Below are 19,239 nucleotides of genomic sequence, written 5' to 3'. Positions count from 1 at the left end.
GAGCTGCTTCTTTGCGGCTGTATCTTCCGCGCACACCACCTTTTCAGCAGTCCCCGACGAAAACTTCGCCTTCTGCGCGCGTGTCAAATAAATTTCAGCAGCCCCCAATTTCAACCCATTAGCCTCTCGCGCTGGGCTCTTTTATTATACGCGGACATTTTTCGTCGCGCAACTTTGTTATTAGGTTATTTATATTGTCTCACCTGTCGCCGGCACGAAACTCGGCGCAGCCTTTTTCAAAATGAAAGCCTGCCTGCTGGAAGGAAGTTCTGCGCAGCGTGTTTTTGTTTGTTTTATATTTAATGGGGAATTATGCTAATTAACCTCGCGCAAAATGGGAAAGTTTGTTTGCGTACGCGGCAATTTGAGTATGCGTTTGTAATGAGACCGCACGGTGAAATTTGCAAAAATGTATGAGCCTCGAGTGAACTTCCCTGTTTTCCGGTGTTGTAAAACAATTAAAATCCTCGGCAGCATTTTTAAAATATACGTAAACGTGCAGTTTACACGTCATTTTGCATTTGAAATAGTTGGAGTGAAAGCTTTGAGCAAATACGTGCCACTGGCATTCGCGCATTGACGCTACTTGTCACGCAGTGCACGCCGAATTTTAATAAAATCCAATTTCCAGCGCACATCCCTCAACCGCACATTCACGCTCAAGACAAAATCGCCCCCAGAACACGGCGCGCTCACACACACACACACACACACACACAATGCATACATTTTCTTAATACTTGACAGAATGACACGTCCCTGTCCTAAAGTTTTAGCCGGAGCGGCATTCCGTGGCACAGCGAATATTCCGCACATTTTGTAACCATAAGTTAGAAGGGTTGTCAAGCCAAGTGAAGCATGAATTTCGCTACGTTTTGCCATCGTGATGCTCGAGCTCCCCAGCTGCTAGGGGCGTATTCAGATCTCTGTAGACTTAACCCTGCCGAGGGATTGGGCTCCTTTGGGGCAAAAATTACCAGAACCTCTGATGTTTCAAGCCAGCGCAGATCAGCAAATTATATTTTGCATTTTAATGAGAATATATATAATAACAAATTTAATCAATGACCTTTTTTCATGAACTTGAATTTTAAAAATAAAATCGAATGACAAAGAAAAAATTAATCGATTCTGTGCAGATTCAAAAGGTAATAAGAGAGAAAAAATATCGAGAGAAAATATCTCGTATATCAGTGTACAACGGATAGCCACTGTTTTGGCTCATCAGCAGTGATTTCGCATGCAAAATCCATACCACGCGACACGGCATTATAACAGCAGAGTATTTTGAAATACCATACCATTTTGAAAACGGATCGACTATATAATAAACTCATTGCTGATTTGGATCATAACCACATCAAGAGAAGCAAATACAGAATATATCGTGAATCCCAGCACTAATCGCCAAAACCCACTCTTAAGAAAGATTCTCGAACCTAAAATTCCGCATCATTAATTTTTTTTGCCTAACTGAAGACCGACGAAGATTTTGTGGCGAAGTGCCTGCAAATGATTTGCCAATTTGAGAAGTTTATTTCAATGAAATATAACAAATTTGCAAAGAGTTGAGACATTCAATGATTTCTTTTTATTAAATTTTAATTTTGGTTAAGAAAAATGAGTAATAACTATCAAACATTAGATTCGTACGGACACCAAAGTTGAATTATCGACTGTACTGACTCTTATTAAAATGGTGCAAAAAAATCCTTTCATTGGATTTACTGTCAAAATTTACAACTTAAAATTTCCAGCCAAATCGTTGTTTTTCAATAATTCAACTTCAGAAAAAAATTCCATTATGCGGTGTATGACAAAGGAATGAGTCTCTCTTTTGCATATTCCAACCCCCAATTAAATTTTCATCCTCTCTTGATAAAGCTTCTTGTTTTTTACTCAGCATAGCCAATTTTTTGGGCAAATTTTCTCGAAACAAATTTTAAATGTATATTATGAAGTAGACCTCGCCCAAATAAACATAACCCTTAAACAGCCCCTATAACCCTTTATTTACCATATATATACTCAAACTTTATTTTGAACAAAAATTTACTCAATTTTCTTGCTGTTTCTTTCTATACTCTCTCTGATAGTTAGTTTAAAGTAAAAAAACATCACAGATTTCATTCACCTCAACTTTCAACCCTATATCATCCCCCTGAAATGTGCAAAACTGACATTTTTACTTTTTTCAGTATAATTAATAATTATATCGGCCAATATGGTGTAGTTTTACACATAATAAAAACATACCTAACAACTCCAATCAGTGCTTGTTGTTTCATTAAATTAAACAACTCTTAAAACATTAAGTATGGTGATAAAAATAGAAAACAAGAAACAGTATGTGCTGAGCCAATTTCAGCGTGGAAAAATGATAGGCAAGCATTTGCAAAAGCAATTTTCTCTCGTCATTTGTCCTGCTATTTGCAAAGCCGAGCTCTGGAGCTTTCCAACCGAGGCGGAGCGAAATTCGGGGGAATACGGAGTCTAATGGCGAAATTAGCCCCACAGGCCCCTCTACGTGCAGACGCGCCCCTGCCTGCTTGTAACGCAGAGTGGGAAAGCACATAGCAGCTCGCCCGGCGTCTGCCAGCGTGGCCCGAGATTTTCTTGCACATCAAGTTTGCGATGCTGTACTCGACTTTGTTTGTCTTGTGGTTGGCTGATGAGCTTTCATCAAGCAAAGTTTGCTCTCTGCTCACACACATACACATTCGGAGCTCGCCGGGTAATATATGCACACAGCGAGAGAGAGAGAGAGAGAGAGAGAGAGAGAGAGAGAGAGAGAGAGAGAGAGAGAGAGAGAGAGAGAGAGAGAGAGAGGCAGCGGGTAATATGGCGCAGATTCATCTCGCTCTCCTGGACAAACAAACTCGCTCAGTTTGCTCTCGGGTGCTCATTTGCCTACCTTAATAAACCGATGAGTCTGCCGCCGCCGCCGCCAGTGCTCGAGGTGCCAGCTAGATTGGCTGGCTTTGGTTGACGAGCCGCACCACTCGGCCGAATCCCTCCGCTTCCTGACGCCTAATCAGCATAAATTTGCAACCTGCCGTACTTCGGCAAATCAATCCGCGTGACTCGCACGCAAATTCTGACCAAACTTTCCTAGGCAAACTTCTGTGGAGATTCCTTAAAATGAACTACCCTCTACCAATGAAATAAAAACTTTTCTCCAAACTCAATTTCCGTCGTAAGTTTTTTATCTGTGAAACCAAAATCAAAAACTAATTTTTACCTGACTAAATTAAATACATTAAATTTTCAGTATTTTCTTTGCCAAGTGAAATTTTACATCAGATCTGCACCTGATCTTTTTAGAGTAAATCCAAATTTCTATCTTCGGTAAGTTTTTTTTAGAGTGGAGAATTTGGTAATAATTAAGGGCATCGAATGATCATTTTCTTAATTATCAAATTTTATTCACTTTTCCTAGGTTTTTACTTCTGGTTAAAAACATTTTTCCTATAGTTCTGTAATTGTTAGAAGATCTCTTCTTGATCTTTTGATTAAATGGGTACTAAATATGATAATTTTAAAATATAAAATTTATAAATTCAGAATTATCACTTCAACTCGTTCCCGACTATCTGGAAGCTTTTATAAATTCAAAAGTTTAGATATTAAAAAATGAATAGCAACTCGCATTGACCTTACCTACATATAAGTGAAACAAATTTAGTTATACTCGATAAAGCATTATCACATTTTTAAATTTTCCGACTGCGAAGTGCAAGAGCAGTGCCGCGACAGATGCGAGAGAGCATCCTAGGCGTGAGGGAAGCCGCCGTGAATGAGTCTGCTTCTCTCTGTGTATATTTTTACCACACGGAGGGGACAAAAAGGGTTAAAAAAATGCATCGAGGGACGAAAAGGCGGGCCAGCATCGACAGCATCTGCATAGAAAAACTTTTAACTGCTGATGAAGCGACTGCATGCATGCATACGCTGCTTTTATTATGCAACTGTCTCTCCTTTTATTTTGCGCGCGGCACAAAAAATGCACGCACAAACGATCGTGCAGCCAGAGAGGAGCGGCCCCGCAGAAGATTAGCAAAATAATGCAAACTAGCTGTTTGATGGATAATACTCGCGGCTCTGCAGCTTTTTATTAATAACGTGCATCCCGCAAACTGGCATAAAAAATTAACCCCTTGCTCTCGCTCAGCAGAATCTACATATACCGATGCGAGGACTGGAAATTAAGAGCACGCTGCTGCAGCAGCGCGCGCTCAGCTAATTTGAATAATGATTTGCTTACAGTCTAATTTAGAGTCGCATTAAATCTGCAGCACCTGCGAATTTTTTGTCACAAATTCGACCCTCGCCCTGTTTTTACCCAACTGTTTAAAGGTAAATTATGTACTCGTTGGATTTACATAAGTGTGGTTAAGTAAAAAAAGGAAAATTTAGCTGAGGCCACATTGGAGAGGTGATTATGCTTATAAGTTGCACCAAATTTAAAAAAAAATAGGATTGAAGTTTGACTATATTTGATGCATAATGAAAAATAATGGGAAAACCCTTCCAATTTTTTTTTATCAATTTGCTAATCTGACATGAATTTTACGAGGGCGAAAATAAATCGATTTTTACTTGAACTCTTGAGCATATCCTGCTGCACTCTGGAAGAAAAAATGCCCTCTGTTTTTTGTTAGTCTTTTTGAGTTTTATAACGTAGTTTATCATATATTCTGTGAACTTCGTTATTAACGCATCAACATTGTTTCCTCCTCAAGCTTCCCAGATATGTATAATGCATTTGCGTTAGAAGTCAAGTACACGATTTCGATTCAGTTCGCGACCGCGCGCGGTGCTATCGCCTTTGGCTTGCACGCCCGACCGCCCAGACCGACGCAAACATTAAGCTAAACTGCCAACGGTGCGATTTTTGGGGTTAACTGCCGGCAATTTTGCGAGTGCATATTCAGCGGCAATTTGGGAAACAGGCCGTGTCATGTGTGCTCGCGCTCAATCTGCTGTTGGAGCACTTTCCACGGGTAAACCCTCGCTCTCTCGTCACACGCAAACATGCCCTGAACGTGTGAGGCGCTAAAATGAGTCGCGACGTGAATACTGCAACTGAGAATAATTATGCTTAACGTCCCTTTACTCTGGATGACGTGTAGCGTCTGCCTCTTTTGCTTAAGAGTAAATTGTTGTTTAATTTTAAATGAGTTAATGGTTAAAAATTGTTAATTATAATTACCAACAAATGAACCAAATATACATCCATTGGTGTCCCATTAGTCAACGACCACAGCTTCGACCTTCAAGCTCGACATATGCGCTGGATAGCAAATTGCAGCACAGATGATGAAAGTTGGTGGAATTTGAAGTTTTCTTGTGTGTTAAAATTTTCAAGCTCATTTACCACTTTTATGCAAGGGAAATTAATTCTTCATTCAAAACGTTTGCATAACAATTCTGGCATTTTCATTTTTTAAACTTTTTCGAGAGAGCTTAGGTAAAAAATAGTTATTTGATAATATTTCCAGAAAAAAATTAAAAATTTCGCACTAACCATAACTTTTTCTTTTAAGTGCTCATTTGCAAAAAGTAATATCTCAACTTTAATAAAAATTACAAAATTGGACACTCTTGGACTCGTCATGAAAAGCTGCTACTAAAAATATTTGGTTTTCAAAAATCAGATCATATTTCAAAAGTTGAAGTTTGTAGTGTTTTCAAGAACGAAAATTTCCCAGAAAAGTACCTAAAAATTCCTAAATAACTGAAAACGCGTTCTAATTTCCGAATTAATTCTCATTTCTATTAACAAATAAAAACTATATCCTAATCATTTTTTTTACTATAACAATTATCTTAATTACGCTATTTAAATTGATAACAAAGGCTACTTTTTGTAAAGATATTAATTTTATTACTATGATATAGTGAACTAAAACCACTATGGTAATGAAACCCCTCGTTTCAAACAAATTTTACAATATCTAGGGGAGCAACCTTACAAAAGAGGGCGTCAGACAATAAAAGTCACCGTCGCACGCGAGTTTCCCCCATAACACAAATTTCAAGAGGGTGCGAAAAATGCACGCGCCACCCCCGGCCCATGGCTCGGCACCCTCTCCGCTGACCACTGTCCAGTCTTGAAATTCGAGAAACCCCGCGTGCCAGGGGAACAAAATAAAGCGTGTGTATCGGGGATGCGCTTTAACAAATAATGCAGTGTATTGGGTCCCTTGCGCGAGCCTCCTTCCACCCTTTCTAAAAGCGAGGGGTCACCGAACAAGGAGCCACAAGTCTCACCTCTGACACGAAAGCAATTTATTCGACACGTTTAACATTTGGACAGGCCGGTTGAAAGTAAAAGAAGAAATCATTTCAGTAGTATTAATTTTTCATATGTTCGAGGTTTGAAAATTTTAGGTTTGAAGAACAATAATTAATGGTAAGTTTCAAATGCTATAAATTTGTAATTGAATGTGAAATAACCACAAGTGCAATAAATAATGGAAAATTTGACAGGATGTTTGATTTAGCTTAAAACCCAGATCAAATTTAATTAATACATTACTAATCAATACTCTTTACTTAAGCGAGTATATAGAATTAAAAAGTTAAGTTAAATATTGATAATTATTATGTATATTATAGAAATTTTAGTTAGAATCGAAGTAACAAATCTCAGCATTGATCATCTAATTTCCACAAAACGACGCATCATTAGTCGAATTCCTTGAGGGAAAGGTTAAAATACGAATTTACTGACCACACTCGAAATTAATAAATCAACCGTTCCTGCGGCGGCACAATCGGACTGTCAAATTCTCGCCGTGCACATACACAACTGATTTGAATGGGGCAATCACGCGACAATAATTTTATTACTTGAGTCCGCAAGCAGTGGTCATAGCAGCTTTTTCAGCCATTCAACTCACCCGACGCTCAATCAAAAGGCATTCACCAGCCTGCTGGTGCGTACGCGGCACAAATCCGCTTTCCTTTTCCTCCGCGCGCACTCCATCATAATTCAATAAAAAATTATTCCATCAAACAATTTTCCTCCTTTGTGCGCGTCTTGTTTTGAATCGGACACAATAAAAAGTTGCGTCCCGCTTTCGAAACAGTGCGTAAATCAACTATTAAACTCAAACCCCCTCTGGCTACTGTTGCACACGGGGTGGACGCACATTGTGCATTCGATGAAAAACTCAGTCGGCCCTGCCGACGAAAAAAGTGGTCAGTCCTCTTAAGCATGTGGCACGCAGAACAGGCCGCGTTTTTTGCAGGGGCCGAGTGGGCCACACAACGGTTGTTGACCAAAAGCAGTCCACCCCAGCGGTGGCGTCGGACGCGGTCACCCCTTCATCCCTTGGAGGGGCTACAAAAAAAATGGAGCAAACGCTGGTCAGCAGCGGCGGATGCGACGGCCGGCGAGCAACTTCATCGAGCTTGTTCTCTTCCACAATGGGAATTAAGCACGCTTTAAAATTTATTTGAAGCAGATGTTGCCCAGCTTTATCAATCAGTAAAAGGACTGCTTCAGTTATTTTGTTCAAATTATGTCTTGTGGTTTTAATTAATTATTTAAAAATTGAATTGTCGCACTAGCTAGAATAAATAAGTATTACGAACATTGACAGAAAGAAATACTCACGCAGGAAATAATGACTTAGTTGATCTCCGCGTGTAATTCAGGATATGTTTCTCTAACAGAGAATTTTTTCCTTTGAAACGCGGAGTTTATAGCCATATTCGTTAATTTTAGTCAAGCACTCCAGCCTCAGAGAGAAGCCATGCTGGTTAAAAATTTTAATTATTATGATGTTAATTTTACAATTATATTTTAAGCTGCAAAGTTGTAGGGGAACATAAAACATATTTTTTGGCCGCAACCGCATCTCTCTAGCATATAATATGCATAGAACCGAAATAATTACTATCAATTTTCGTATTTTCGTACTAAAATCTCCAAAACAGAAAATGATTGGTTTGAATTCTGGAATATTGCACACCTCATTCCACCCTCAACAACCTTCGAGAGTGTCCAAATGATGCAACAATGAAAATTTGCTCATGCCAGATCATAACAAAAATAGTATGGAGATGACGGCTTAGTCTTTTTAAGGTCACAGCAATCCTTACACCACAATTTTGGGAAAATCTTTACTTTTTGTTCATTAAAATAGCTTGTTTCATGTGGAACCCCTATTGAAATAAAATTAGCATCCCCGATTATGCCGTGTCTCGGATACTTGGAACAACAAGAAGCGTCACTTTGTATTCATGATTCATAGTCCCCAAATACGACCCCTGCAGCACATGCCATGGCAACCAAACGCAAGATGTTAATTAAATTTGAAAAAATGGACAGCGCCCCGCCAGTGGGGATCGGCTGACAACCATTTTCTGCTTTAATTAAAACTGCCATGATGCATTAGTGCGATATTGTTTGTTGCTTTAGATAAGGGTGAATTACTGCACAAAATGCATTATTTCCTCTGGCACTCTCAGGGGGCTATGCTGTTACTGCCAACTCATTTTAATTGCATAGAGCACATTGGTATGCTTAAATTGTGAAATAAACACGTATTTTGGAATTAAAAATATTTTTATTTTAAAAAATACCTCAGGAAAATCATTGATTAACTTGTTTTGTTGTGTTTGTTTCAAGCTCCTGCTCCCGTTCTTCTCCAGATTTCTATCAACAAATGAAAATTATTTTAAAAACTTGAATGAGCCATCTGAAATGAAGACAAACCTCAGCTTCTTCATCACTGCCACTTTCACTCGAATCATCTCTGTCAATGTCTGCAGGCAGTGGCTCTGAGCTCTCATCGGTTTCGCTCTGGCTCTGTTTCCAAGCCCTAGCTGCTGCCAGAATGCCAGACGGTCCAGCAGCCTCAGATTCGGTTTCACTGCTGCTAGCTTCCATTTGCTTTTGCTTCCAGGCCTTAGCAGCGGCCAGCAACTTGAGGTTTGGCTTAGAAGCCTCATCCTCAGGGAAGAGATAGTCGTAAAATTCTTCCCAGCCAGCATCACTCTTCATGATACAAACGTAATATTAAAATGACGATTATTCTTAACTCAAAAAATTATTTACCCCATCATCCGCTTGGACTCTCTGCCTTCTTTTAATCCTCTTGGGCAGTTTAGATTTGAGCTTTTCTCTGCTCTCTTCATCTCCCTGTTCCGCTTCAAACTCTTTCCAAGCTTCGAGCAGCAGCACTCGTTCATCCTTCTCCATTGCCTGCCTCAACGTGGTGTTGGCCCTGTCGTACACGTTTCTTGCCTTCTCCACATTGCCATCATCTCCACCAGACTGCAGCTCAAACTGAGCAAAACTCATCCATACCTGGAATGTGTTAGCATTCAGTGGTAAAAAAATTAATAACAATAAATTAAGTTAAATCAATTTATACACCGTTGGAGTTTGTCAATAAATTATATTATATTCTAGATCAATTATAAATTAAGTTAAAGAGCGCCAATAATTTTGGACCAACGTGGAAATAATTATCATGGGATTTATTTACCTTGACATGAGAAGTTCTCTCAAGCAACCTCTCATACAGTTGCCGAGCATTGTCAGTCTGCTCTTGGCCCACTTCAAAATCAATGTAGGCCTTCCACAAGAGCTCTGGCATGTCTAGGCGAGTCTGATTTATTGCCAGCTCGTAGATAGCTCTTGCACGGTCAGCATCACCTAGCAATGTCTCCAGCTCTGCAAACTAAATGACAAGGGTTGTAATTATATTCTCGCTTACTTTTTATTAATTATAGAAGTCAATTTTTCAAGTTTTATTTTTAAGTTTTCAACTTACCCGCATCCAAGTGATGCAATTTTCAGGTCCAAATTCTAGGAATTTTTGGTACAAGATTCGGCACCGTTCAAACTCTCTCAGCTGGATTTCAATATCAATGTAGCCCCTGAAGAGCTTGTCCTTAGGGCAAAGACCAATTGCCATACCCTGAAAGACTTGATTAAAGGCATGTTTTCATTCAAAACTTAAAACTTACCAAGTATTTTCTAGCAGTGGATAAGTTTTTGTTTCTTATTTCAAAATTTGCGTAGTAAAGCCACATTTTGCTAAAGGTGAAAATCTTATGAGGGAGTAGCTGAAGGCAAGCCTTGTAAACTTGACGAGTTCTTTCTTCGTCTCTCATTTCCAGTTCTTCAAAGAGAGCGTAATTCACCCAAAGGTAAATGTACCGTCTCCAATACGTTTTTTCCTGAAATTGTGTTTCAATTACACTATCACATTATCACATTAGATTAAAAACTCAAATAAAGCATTTGACTAAAGTAAAAAAGGTGTCTAAACATCTGAAGTTTTCTTTAAAATGATTATACAATGGCTAAGTTTTTCGTTGTGAAGAGAAAAATGTATGAATGATTAATACACATTTGAACAGAACCTGAAGCAAAATTACCTTGGTGGGAGGGACGTTAGAAATGGCTCTTTCATAGGTTTCCCTGATTGTATCAGGATTTCCCTCACTCTCAACTAGTCGCAAGTAGTCAAACCAGGCATCATAGTTCGAAGGATTGGCCTTCACCTCTTCCTCATACTGGAATTTCCTCTTGCTGACAATAACGTCTTCAATGCCGGTTCTGTCCCCATATTTCTTCTCGTGGATGGTGTAGTTTTTGTAAAGGTCTTGAGCCCTCTCTTTAGGAATATGCTCCAGTGCGTATTTGTAGATGGCTCTAGCACGGTCATGCTGATGAGGATTATTCAATTAGATTTATTTAAAATGGATAATGCGTCGCATGCCTCTCTCTGATTTTCTTCAAATCTGGCAAAGGCAATGTAGAGCTTTTCATCCATGTCTTCATCGCCGAAAAATTCCACTGCTCTTTGGTACACATTTCTTGAGCTGTTAATGAATGCATGTTGCTCCTCAAACCTGAGAATTGTTCAGAAAAATCTTTAAAAATTCATAAATGAATAGAGGAGATTTACATTTAGAAACCAAGAAAGAACAAGATGGAATAAATTCATCAAACATCTCACCTGGCAAACTTGATCCAGTGCTTGACCTCGGGGTGGACCATGACAAATCTCTCATAGATCGCTCTGGCACGGTCAATCTCCTTGTAGCGAAGCTCAAAATTGATATATGTTTGCCACGCCTGCTCATCTGGTTCCCACTCCATCCACCTCTCAAATACCTGCCGACAGCCTGGACCAAAAATATGATTTCTGCAGTAGAATTATAATGAAGCCTGTTACCTGCAATATTGCCAACCATTTCTTCCATGTACGAGTACTTGTACCAAAACTGATTTGCACGAGGAAGAATCGTGACAGCTCTGTCCCACAAATTTCTAGCATGGTTGATCTGTCGGTTGCGCATTTCCATCTCGGTGTACTTGAGATATAGTGTGATGTTTCTGTGGTCCACGTCCAAAGCTCTCTCAAAAATAGACCGGGCCCTGAGCGAAAAACGTATTAAAACACTCCTGTGCATGTTTAAGGTTATTATACCTTTGGAGCTCTTTCTGGCTTTCTTCCCACTTGGCATACTTGATCCAGTTCGTAATAACAGTCCTATTTTTGCGCAGTTCATCTTCAAACGCTTTTCGTTTCCTTAGCTGGTAGTCAGCTAACTCTTCCTTATCAGAGATTTTTTGTTTCGGAGGCTAAAATAGAAGAACATGTAATTAAACTTGAAGCGCGCTACACCTTCAACTCACCGGAGGTTGAATTTCCAGATCTCGCTCTTTGGCCTCACGAAGGAGTTGCTCAGCAGTGATTTGAATCTCCGCCGGTGCTTTATTTTTCACCTGGAATAAATCAAATTTAATTTAAACCTTGCGTGAACAACAGTCAAACTAATACGAATTCGATATCATCCTAAAACAATGTCGAGAAGTTTTGACTTTATCATACCTTTGCCACCTTGGGCATTTTTTGAGGCTTAGGATCCATCCTAAATATTTGCAGGAACTTGCGTTTCAGAAAAAACTCGGATTTCGATGCAAAATTCTAACAAGATATTAAAGAAAGTGCAAAAAGCTGTTGAGAAGTATTCCTAGTCCGCTTCCCGGCTTGTTTACAATGCTTGCTTTCCCTTGATCGATGATTCGTTGACACCCTAATGATGGAAAATATCATAGTACCAACATAACAAAATTTTTCTTATCTCATAATCAAATTTTGAATGTTTAAAGCTTTTAACTTTTAATATTTTGAAATAAATTGGTACTTTTAAGGTGATTTGATTATATTGATATTAGATCTGAACTTTTATGGATACAAATCAAATTGAAATATATTTAAATCACGTTGGCCATTTTAATCTGCACTTAAGGAGGAGCGCGAAACTCTCAAATGTTTTGTTTTTCTCTAACCTGATGCTAACCATGTGTTTGTGATTCGAAATTTGAAATATGTAATTGATATCGTCACAAAGGTATGCATTATCACCGCATAAATCTACAACGTCATGTTTGTTATAATTTTGTTCATAAATTTTAGGCCACTCATCATGAATTTTGGTTGGAGAACAGCGTCAAGAATTCCATTCACCCTAAGACTACTAACAAGGCTTTCCGCAAATCCCAAATATCAATTGCGCTCATGTACAGGAAAGTCACAGGCCGAAAACTTGGAAGATTTTGAGATCGATGAGAGCACTGCAAACTTAGAACCACCAGGACATTCAAGAACACTCTTTGCAATGAATTTTTTGCAAAGTAAAATCCAGGAAAGAAGACCAAAGGAAAACAAAGAATGGGATGAAATACTAGAGAAAACACTGGAACTCCCTAATTATTCATCAAACATCAACAAAGTTAGCATAAATGGAGTTGTCATGACTTTATGCTTGCAGGAAAAAAATTTTGATCTTGCTCTTCAATTTTTAAAATATTTGGAAGACAAGGGCGAGGAAATCAATCACGGAACACTTTCTGTGTTCATGAAACTTTGCTACAGTTGTTGGCCAGATTCGTCAGAGGAAATAATCTTGAAATACTATGACATCTTAAGAAAGCGGCTGACCATCATTGACACTTTCACAGCTGAAAATTGCACACTCGCAATTTCATTGACCTCTAGATGGATGGAGTATACAGAGCTCCTTGAGCATGTTAAACTCTCAGGCTCTATCGGAAGGAACCTGTACACTGTGTTGGTGTCAACAGCCTTCAGAAACAAGCAACCAAACCTAGGATGGTCGTTGCTTCATCAAGCCGCAACGGAAGGGAAAACTGTTACCTCGGCAGCTTATTCAGCATGGTTTGAATACTGTGCGGAAAACAATCCAACAGTACAAGGCGCAGAGACCCTTTTAAAGTTTTCTCACGAGTGGAATATTGGTCTTGATGAAGTGACTGCTGATGATATTCAGCAATACTTTGAGCAAATTGTTAAACCTGCTTGGAAAGTAGAGCATACATCCATCAAGCATAGGTATTGTAATTTTGCTCAAACCCATTAATGCATTTGCAAACAAGACGTTTTTACTTCTAGTGGGACCTGCATGGCCTGCAGACGAAAATTGCCAACGATTTTCATAACAAAGGAAGAGTTTAAAAAATTGAGTGAATCCTTCTTGGAGAAAGTTGTTATCGGAAAAGATGTTTTTACTAAATCAACACCTGAGGAAGTGAATCGCTTCAGTCAGTTCTTGGATAGAAGTCTCCCTTATGATGTTGTCATTGATGGGCTCAACGTTGCTCTCGCCCTGGGCAGCAGAAGCTCTGTAGCCCCAATTGATTTTGTAGGTTTGATTTAAACTGATAGTACGCATGTTCAATAAAATCAAATTGCAGCTGATTGATGTTGTGAACTATTTCCTGGACCGCGATATGAAGATAATGATCATTGGGAGAATACACATGTTGAAATGGCCAAAGCAAAAGTTTGACTACATTCAGAAGAATTGCAAAGTTTTCCTTGCGCAAAATATGTATTATCCTCTATTAAAATATACTGACAGTGTATTGAGTAATTTATCGAATTTCAGATCGCAAGATGATCCTCTCCTCCTTTATGCAGCCATGCGAGGTGGACTAAGCACATACTTTGTGTCCAGAGACTTTATGAGAGGCCACAAACACAGGCTGCAAGATTTTGAGATGCAGCAACTGTTCAGACGGTGGCAACTGGCTCGACAGTACTCAGCTTTTGCATCTGCTGCCAAAAGGAAATCGCTAGTTTTTGTAAGTTAGTATTTGAAAATTGAGAATTTACAAATTCATTGTGCTTAATGTTATTCAGCCTCCTTCATCGTATTTGCCTTTTGCTCAGAAGACTGGAGATTCTTGGCATGTACCCTACTCAGAAGATAAGCCTGAAGGTGTAGCACCACTATTTCACACTCCCAAAAACTGGCTTTGTATTAAAAAATAAAAAATGCATCAGTTGATTTTAATTTAACGTGGCTTTAATTATATGGATTTCAAATGATTAAATAATCGTTCTTCAGGAGATGTGATATTATGCTAAATAACTGGTCTCAGCGGTGAAACTTCAAGCTGGTGGCTGGCTGCATCTACGCTTAGCTAAATTTTTGGGAGAAATTTTTTTGGTGGCTTCTAAGGCCGAAATATTTTTAAGAATTAAGCTTTGACAGTGCCTAAGGGCCCAGATCTTTTTCTCCGGCACTTTTATTTGATTTTTCGGCTTTTGTCTGAGGCCTGGCTTTGCTTGCGAAGCTAAGCGTAGAAAATTAAATTGTAAACATCTTATATTTTTCAGAAGAGAGGGTTGTGTATTTAATTAATAATAGTATTTAGATATATAAATCTCATTGAACTTCGCGCCACGAGAAAACAAACGCGCATCGCATAAAATATTTCAATAATTCAACTTATTATGGGTTGAATGTTTAAAATTTTACTATTCAAATATGAAAATATTGACTGTTCAACACTAAACCTGGTTTTTAATATCTAAATAAAGGATTTCACCAGAAAATGTTATTTCAATATGCCCCTCCCATTTCAAGTCATTCTCTCCCTCGTGCGCAGCGCAGCAATTTCACGTTCACCATTCTGCAGCCAGCTTTTTCTGTCTTTGGTGGCTACGTATTTGTGTTGTGCAGGTATGTACGTAGATGCGGTTCCCTTTGCCCTAGAAGTTCTGAATTTCCATTTTCGCCTCGCAATCAGTCCGTAGGAACTTTTTAGAAGCGATAAATTGAGTTGGGAAATTCGTATCACGCTAGTGATTGTCCCGTGTGGGTCGGTGGGTCAAACATGGATTCCTACGAATCTTGCCTGGCATTATTATTTCATCTCGATACCCAAAGGCAGTAAAGTTACAAAATTTTAACTCTTGTCTGTTATGTTTTGCAGTACACGAAGCGACGTCTCGTTTTCTTCGGAGTCAAATCACCAAACAATTGGGCCTGCTTCTTTTTGTTTGCTTGCCGTCTCCCGTCCCAAGGGCGTAACTGCATTTTATATGACTTTTCATCGCCATTTCGGTAAGTGATCATGGAAACACCAACCCGCTTTACACGTTCCTCATAAACTTTGCCTTAACGAGCAAATTAGACGAAAACAAATGATATTAGAGGGTATTCACCGTTCTTGAATTACTAGACAATAATACTGAGCAATGAAACGAAGCCATACATAGATGTCTAATAGCAACGTGCGTCACAACGTGATATGATTTTATAGTGTTTTTCCGAACTCATTATCTCTACTAATGCGTTTACGCTTTCCTCAAATTGTCTTCTGAACACTGTCAAAATATGTTGCTTTAATGCAGTGCTGCAATATAAATATGATAAATATATTTTTAAAATCCGGGCTGATAATAATTAATACATTGTACTGCAAAGTTAGGGAGGGGGAAATTAACGAGAAATACACGTTTAAATAGTTAAATTAAGCAATGCCCTTAGATTTGTTCAATTATCAAGTGTAGTTAACATTTGGAATCATCATGAATGAATATATTTATGATGATGAGTTAAACATACATAGTTGTATTTTGTGGGTTACGTTTTGGCACACTCGGCAAGGTGAGAGAGATGGAGCAAAACACTCGCTCTGCTAGCACAGACTGACCTAGATCACACATATATAGAAATTGGAATTTTACTTTATAATATGAAATTGTGTGGAATTTATAACGATACAAAATATATTCTCGCTTTTATAATTCATTCAAGGCCAATCTTATCGTTAAAGCAGCAGTGATTGAAAATATTTGGTCACCTTATCTGGAAGCTGTGGTTATCTTTCATTATCTTATGACAGAGGTGCACTTCCCTCTTGAGAAAGTCTTCTGATTATTAACTTAAATTGCTGCAAGCTAAATTTCCAACAAGAAGAATCACGTCATTTATTGAAATTCCTCTCTTCCTCTGGTACATACAGTTTTTTTTGTATGATGAAATAAAATACAGCAACTGCTATCAAGATAATAAAAGAGGCCGTAAATTTGTTAAAACATTTTCAATTTCAAAAGAATCTGTGTGGCAAGTGATTTAAAAATGGAAACTTACATAATAAATTGTCTATCAGATTACCCGAGCAATGCAGGTTCAACTGCATCAAATTCAATGTGTAACAATCTTTCGTTGTTCATGTTCACATATTATGGTGAAGCACCAATTTTCACAGGACCCCTTGGAAAGTGTAGATCTAATTTAACTGCACTGTGCGAGAAATATCTGCATTGCGCTAGGATTGCATAAGTTCAAGGCCGACAGCTATTTTCCACCCTTTGTGCTCCGGGGCTCAACAATGCAGTGTGCCAGATGGTGGAGGCAAATGGCTGCTGCACCATTTGCGATACGGAAAGCATGCTTTAGTGAAGAGGCTCGGCAACGGCAATCTAAGCCGGCAGCAGCTTTATTTAAGACTCCTTAACATGCAAGCCCGACATGGGCTGTGTGACCTACATGTTTCAAGCGGCTGCATCGCAGCAAAAACGCAGTGCATTTTTGTCATCTCTGCGCGCGCGGACGTGTCAAAATGTGGCAAAATGATTGTGTCTGCCGGAGGGAGCAGCGAGAGCGAGACGAACCACATCATTGATCTGTCTGCCGCAGACTGGTGCCCACGGCCGTTGCGCCCAAACTACCCCTTTAACGCCACTCTCGCACATATTGAATCTTCCCAGCGAGCAAAGTCTCTCAAGTTGCGTTCGGCCAGCATTTCCCAACCCAAGCGTATTTTCGTATTGTAAAAAATTCCACTCATCATATACAACAGTTAAATTTTAGTTGAAGTTTCAATGAATTCAACACAAATTTTAAAATAGTCTAAAATCCAGTCACTACTCTTTGTGCTATTATTGGCTTTAAAGATATCCTTGGTTATTTTCGGTTGACCTCTCAACGTGCCAATAATATTTTAGAGATGCACTTCCTGCTGAATTAAACTACCAATTTTCGTTCTGCAATAACTCAAACGCTTGACTGAATCCAAGCGGAGCATTGAAGGCCAAAAGGTAGCGATTCTTTTCAAAGTGCTCGCGTTGCAAAAGCACGAGGCTAGCCGCGTTGCAGATAAAACAAGGAAACTCGACGTGTGTTTTTGCAATTATTTGCATGCCCGCGCTCACGAAATGTTGCCTAGCGCCTTTCTTTCTCGATGAGGAAACGAAAGAGTTCATTAGCTCCTCGACCCGCCGCTCTCGGTTAGTTGGTCGTTCTTTCACTTTCACTGCTCGCCCAGCGCACACACAATGCTGGCGACAACGTTGCCTGCATATTATTCAACCGTGTGCCGGCACTATCACACTTTTACCGTCTGACGGAGACCAGGGCCTCCCTTGGAAGGCAGTCCACGTCGACGGACGATAATCAATATTGCGCCGGCCACTGCAGTCGCGCTCGCATCTGTGCCGGATTTCAAGGACTGGCCCAGTTCATTATCACGGTACCCTCGACGCTCTGCTCTGCGGTTTTGCCAAACGGCTCCTACCACTTAGAAGTGGGATACATGGGAGCGTAGAGTTTGGCCACTTTCATCGACCCTTCTTGTGTAAATTTCTCAACTTTATTTTATAATCTTTCTAGAAGATGATTTTACTGTGGAAACTAGAGTCAATACCAGCTCATGATGTGACGAATTAGTGGTGCCCGACTTGCCGAGATTGATTTTGCAGCCACCTATAAGCAATTAAAATTTTTGCAAGCGACGTGTGTTGCCCAACGCGCGTCTGTTCGTCGCGGCCGGTAAATATTGGAACTCGCATGTACAGTGCTGAGCATGATTGCTGCTGGTGTGCAGAGGCAGGCGCCGCCGATCGACCTTGCCCGACTCGCAGCTTATTACGACGACTACAATTATAACTCAATTGCCCAGCGCCACCCAGTCTCCCAGCCGACGATGTACCATAAAAGTTCCTCCTTATGTCAGCAGAAGTCGCAAAATGCTGCAAAACAAACCCATAGTCTGTACTTGGTGCCTACCGTACATAATTGTTAAGATGTAGGAAAGGGTAGGTTATTATTAGTCTTGATTCGTTTGGATGTGTAAGCTTTTAATAGTAACCGAAACTGATCTTGGGCGATCGACTTCATTGCATCTCCTGTGGGTATATGGGAACATAAAATGTCGGCTGATGCATTCATCTCCGCACTGCACCCGCAAAGAAAGGTGTGACGTCAATCGTGCCTCTTGCCATGCAAAATCACCGCGCACAAGGCAGGAATGGAATAATGGCACGGTGGTGAGGCAGGCACCTCTCATCATATTCAATTGCAATAAGTTTGCGCACACTCCATGCCTGCGCTCCGCCTCGACAGGAGCATTTTCACAGACCGAGATCAATATGTTGGTGCCGCCGAGGTCGATTCAGCCACCTCGGCATTGCTGAACCTGCTCTGCGAATCAACCTATTTTTAAATGGCGTTAAATTTTTAAATCGCCTTCCTACCGTTAACATGGCGATTTTTTAAACGTTCCCGATAAATTCTCACTGCTCGCGTGTGAAACTAATAAAAGAGCAATTTTTCAGCTCACGCCATAATTTCGCCAGCACGGAGTCAACAATAAAGTTGTTAAAACATAGCGAGCTGTTGACTTACACCGCTGCACACAATGGCACACTAATTGGCGCGCCTCTAACTTCGGCTCTCTCGTTTCCCCTTTCTAAATATAAAAGCACGCGGTGCGAATCCTCGTCCCTTTTGTTTCTCGCGTTCTCGTGACGATGAACCTGTGCGATGAGCATACGCGACGAGCATACGCGACGTAGCGTTCGGGTCAAAGGTCAAGCGGCTGCAAGCCGAAAAAGAGTCTGGTGCCAAGGAGTGCCTCTCGTTCGATCTGATTAAAGAATTGGTGCTTCA

At 39.8% G+C, this 19,239-nt stretch overlaps 3 protein-coding genes across 3 annotated transcripts in view; 2 read left to right on the top strand and 1 right to left on the bottom strand.

The window, feature by feature from the left end:
• Window positions 1–8,559: 8,559 nt before the first annotated feature.
• crn (pre-mRNA splicing factor crn) lies at window positions 8,560–12,036 on the bottom strand. The gene is made up of 13 exons (XM_065489512.1): window positions 11,865–12,036; window positions 11,669–11,758; window positions 11,460–11,614; window positions 11,205–11,407; window positions 10,986–11,154; window positions 10,746–10,878; window positions 10,402–10,692; window positions 9,988–10,200; window positions 9,792–9,938; window positions 9,504–9,698; window positions 9,071–9,322; window positions 8,729–9,010; window positions 8,560–8,668 (listed from the first exon to the last, which is right to left on the bottom strand). The coding sequence occupies exons 1-13, from the start codon at window positions 11,901–11,903 to the stop codon at window positions 8,606–8,608; spliced, it is 2,232 nt and encodes a 743-aa protein (XP_065345584.1). The 5' UTR covers window positions 11,904–12,036; the 3' UTR covers window positions 8,560–8,605.
• A 255-nt stretch (window positions 12,037–12,291) lies between these two features.
• On the top strand, window positions 12,292–14,352 carry mldr (mitochondrial ribonuclease P catalytic subunit). The gene is made up of 6 exons (XM_065490099.1): window positions 12,292–12,387; window positions 12,453–13,388; window positions 13,449–13,698; window positions 13,751–13,887; window positions 13,945–14,140; window positions 14,199–14,352. The coding sequence occupies exons 2-6, from the start codon at window positions 12,463–12,465 to the stop codon at window positions 14,328–14,330; spliced, it is 1,641 nt and encodes a 546-aa protein (XP_065346171.1). The 5' UTR covers window positions 12,292–12,387; window positions 12,453–12,462; the 3' UTR covers window positions 14,331–14,352.
• A 523-nt stretch (window positions 14,353–14,875) lies between these two features.
• Window positions 14,876–19,239, top strand: part of eIF5 (eukaryotic translation initiation factor 5) — an 8,484-nt gene continuing 4,120 nt past the window's right edge. Inside the window, exons 1-2 of the mRNA XM_065490133.1 lie at window positions 14,876–15,024; window positions 15,278–15,408. The gene's annotated coding sequence lies outside the window, so the exon portion shown is untranslated. The remainder of the gene's footprint in view (window positions 15,025–15,277; window positions 15,409–19,239) is intronic.

The sequence above is a fragment of the Cloeon dipterum genome, chromosome 4 (assembly GCF_949628265.1).
Source record: "Cloeon dipterum chromosome 4, ieCloDipt1.1, whole genome shotgun sequence".
Classification (NCBI taxonomy): domain Eukaryota; kingdom Metazoa; phylum Arthropoda; class Insecta; order Ephemeroptera; family Baetidae; genus Cloeon; species Cloeon dipterum.
Note: the sequence above shows the minus strand (reverse complement) of the source record. Positions and strands in the feature narration are given on the sequence as shown.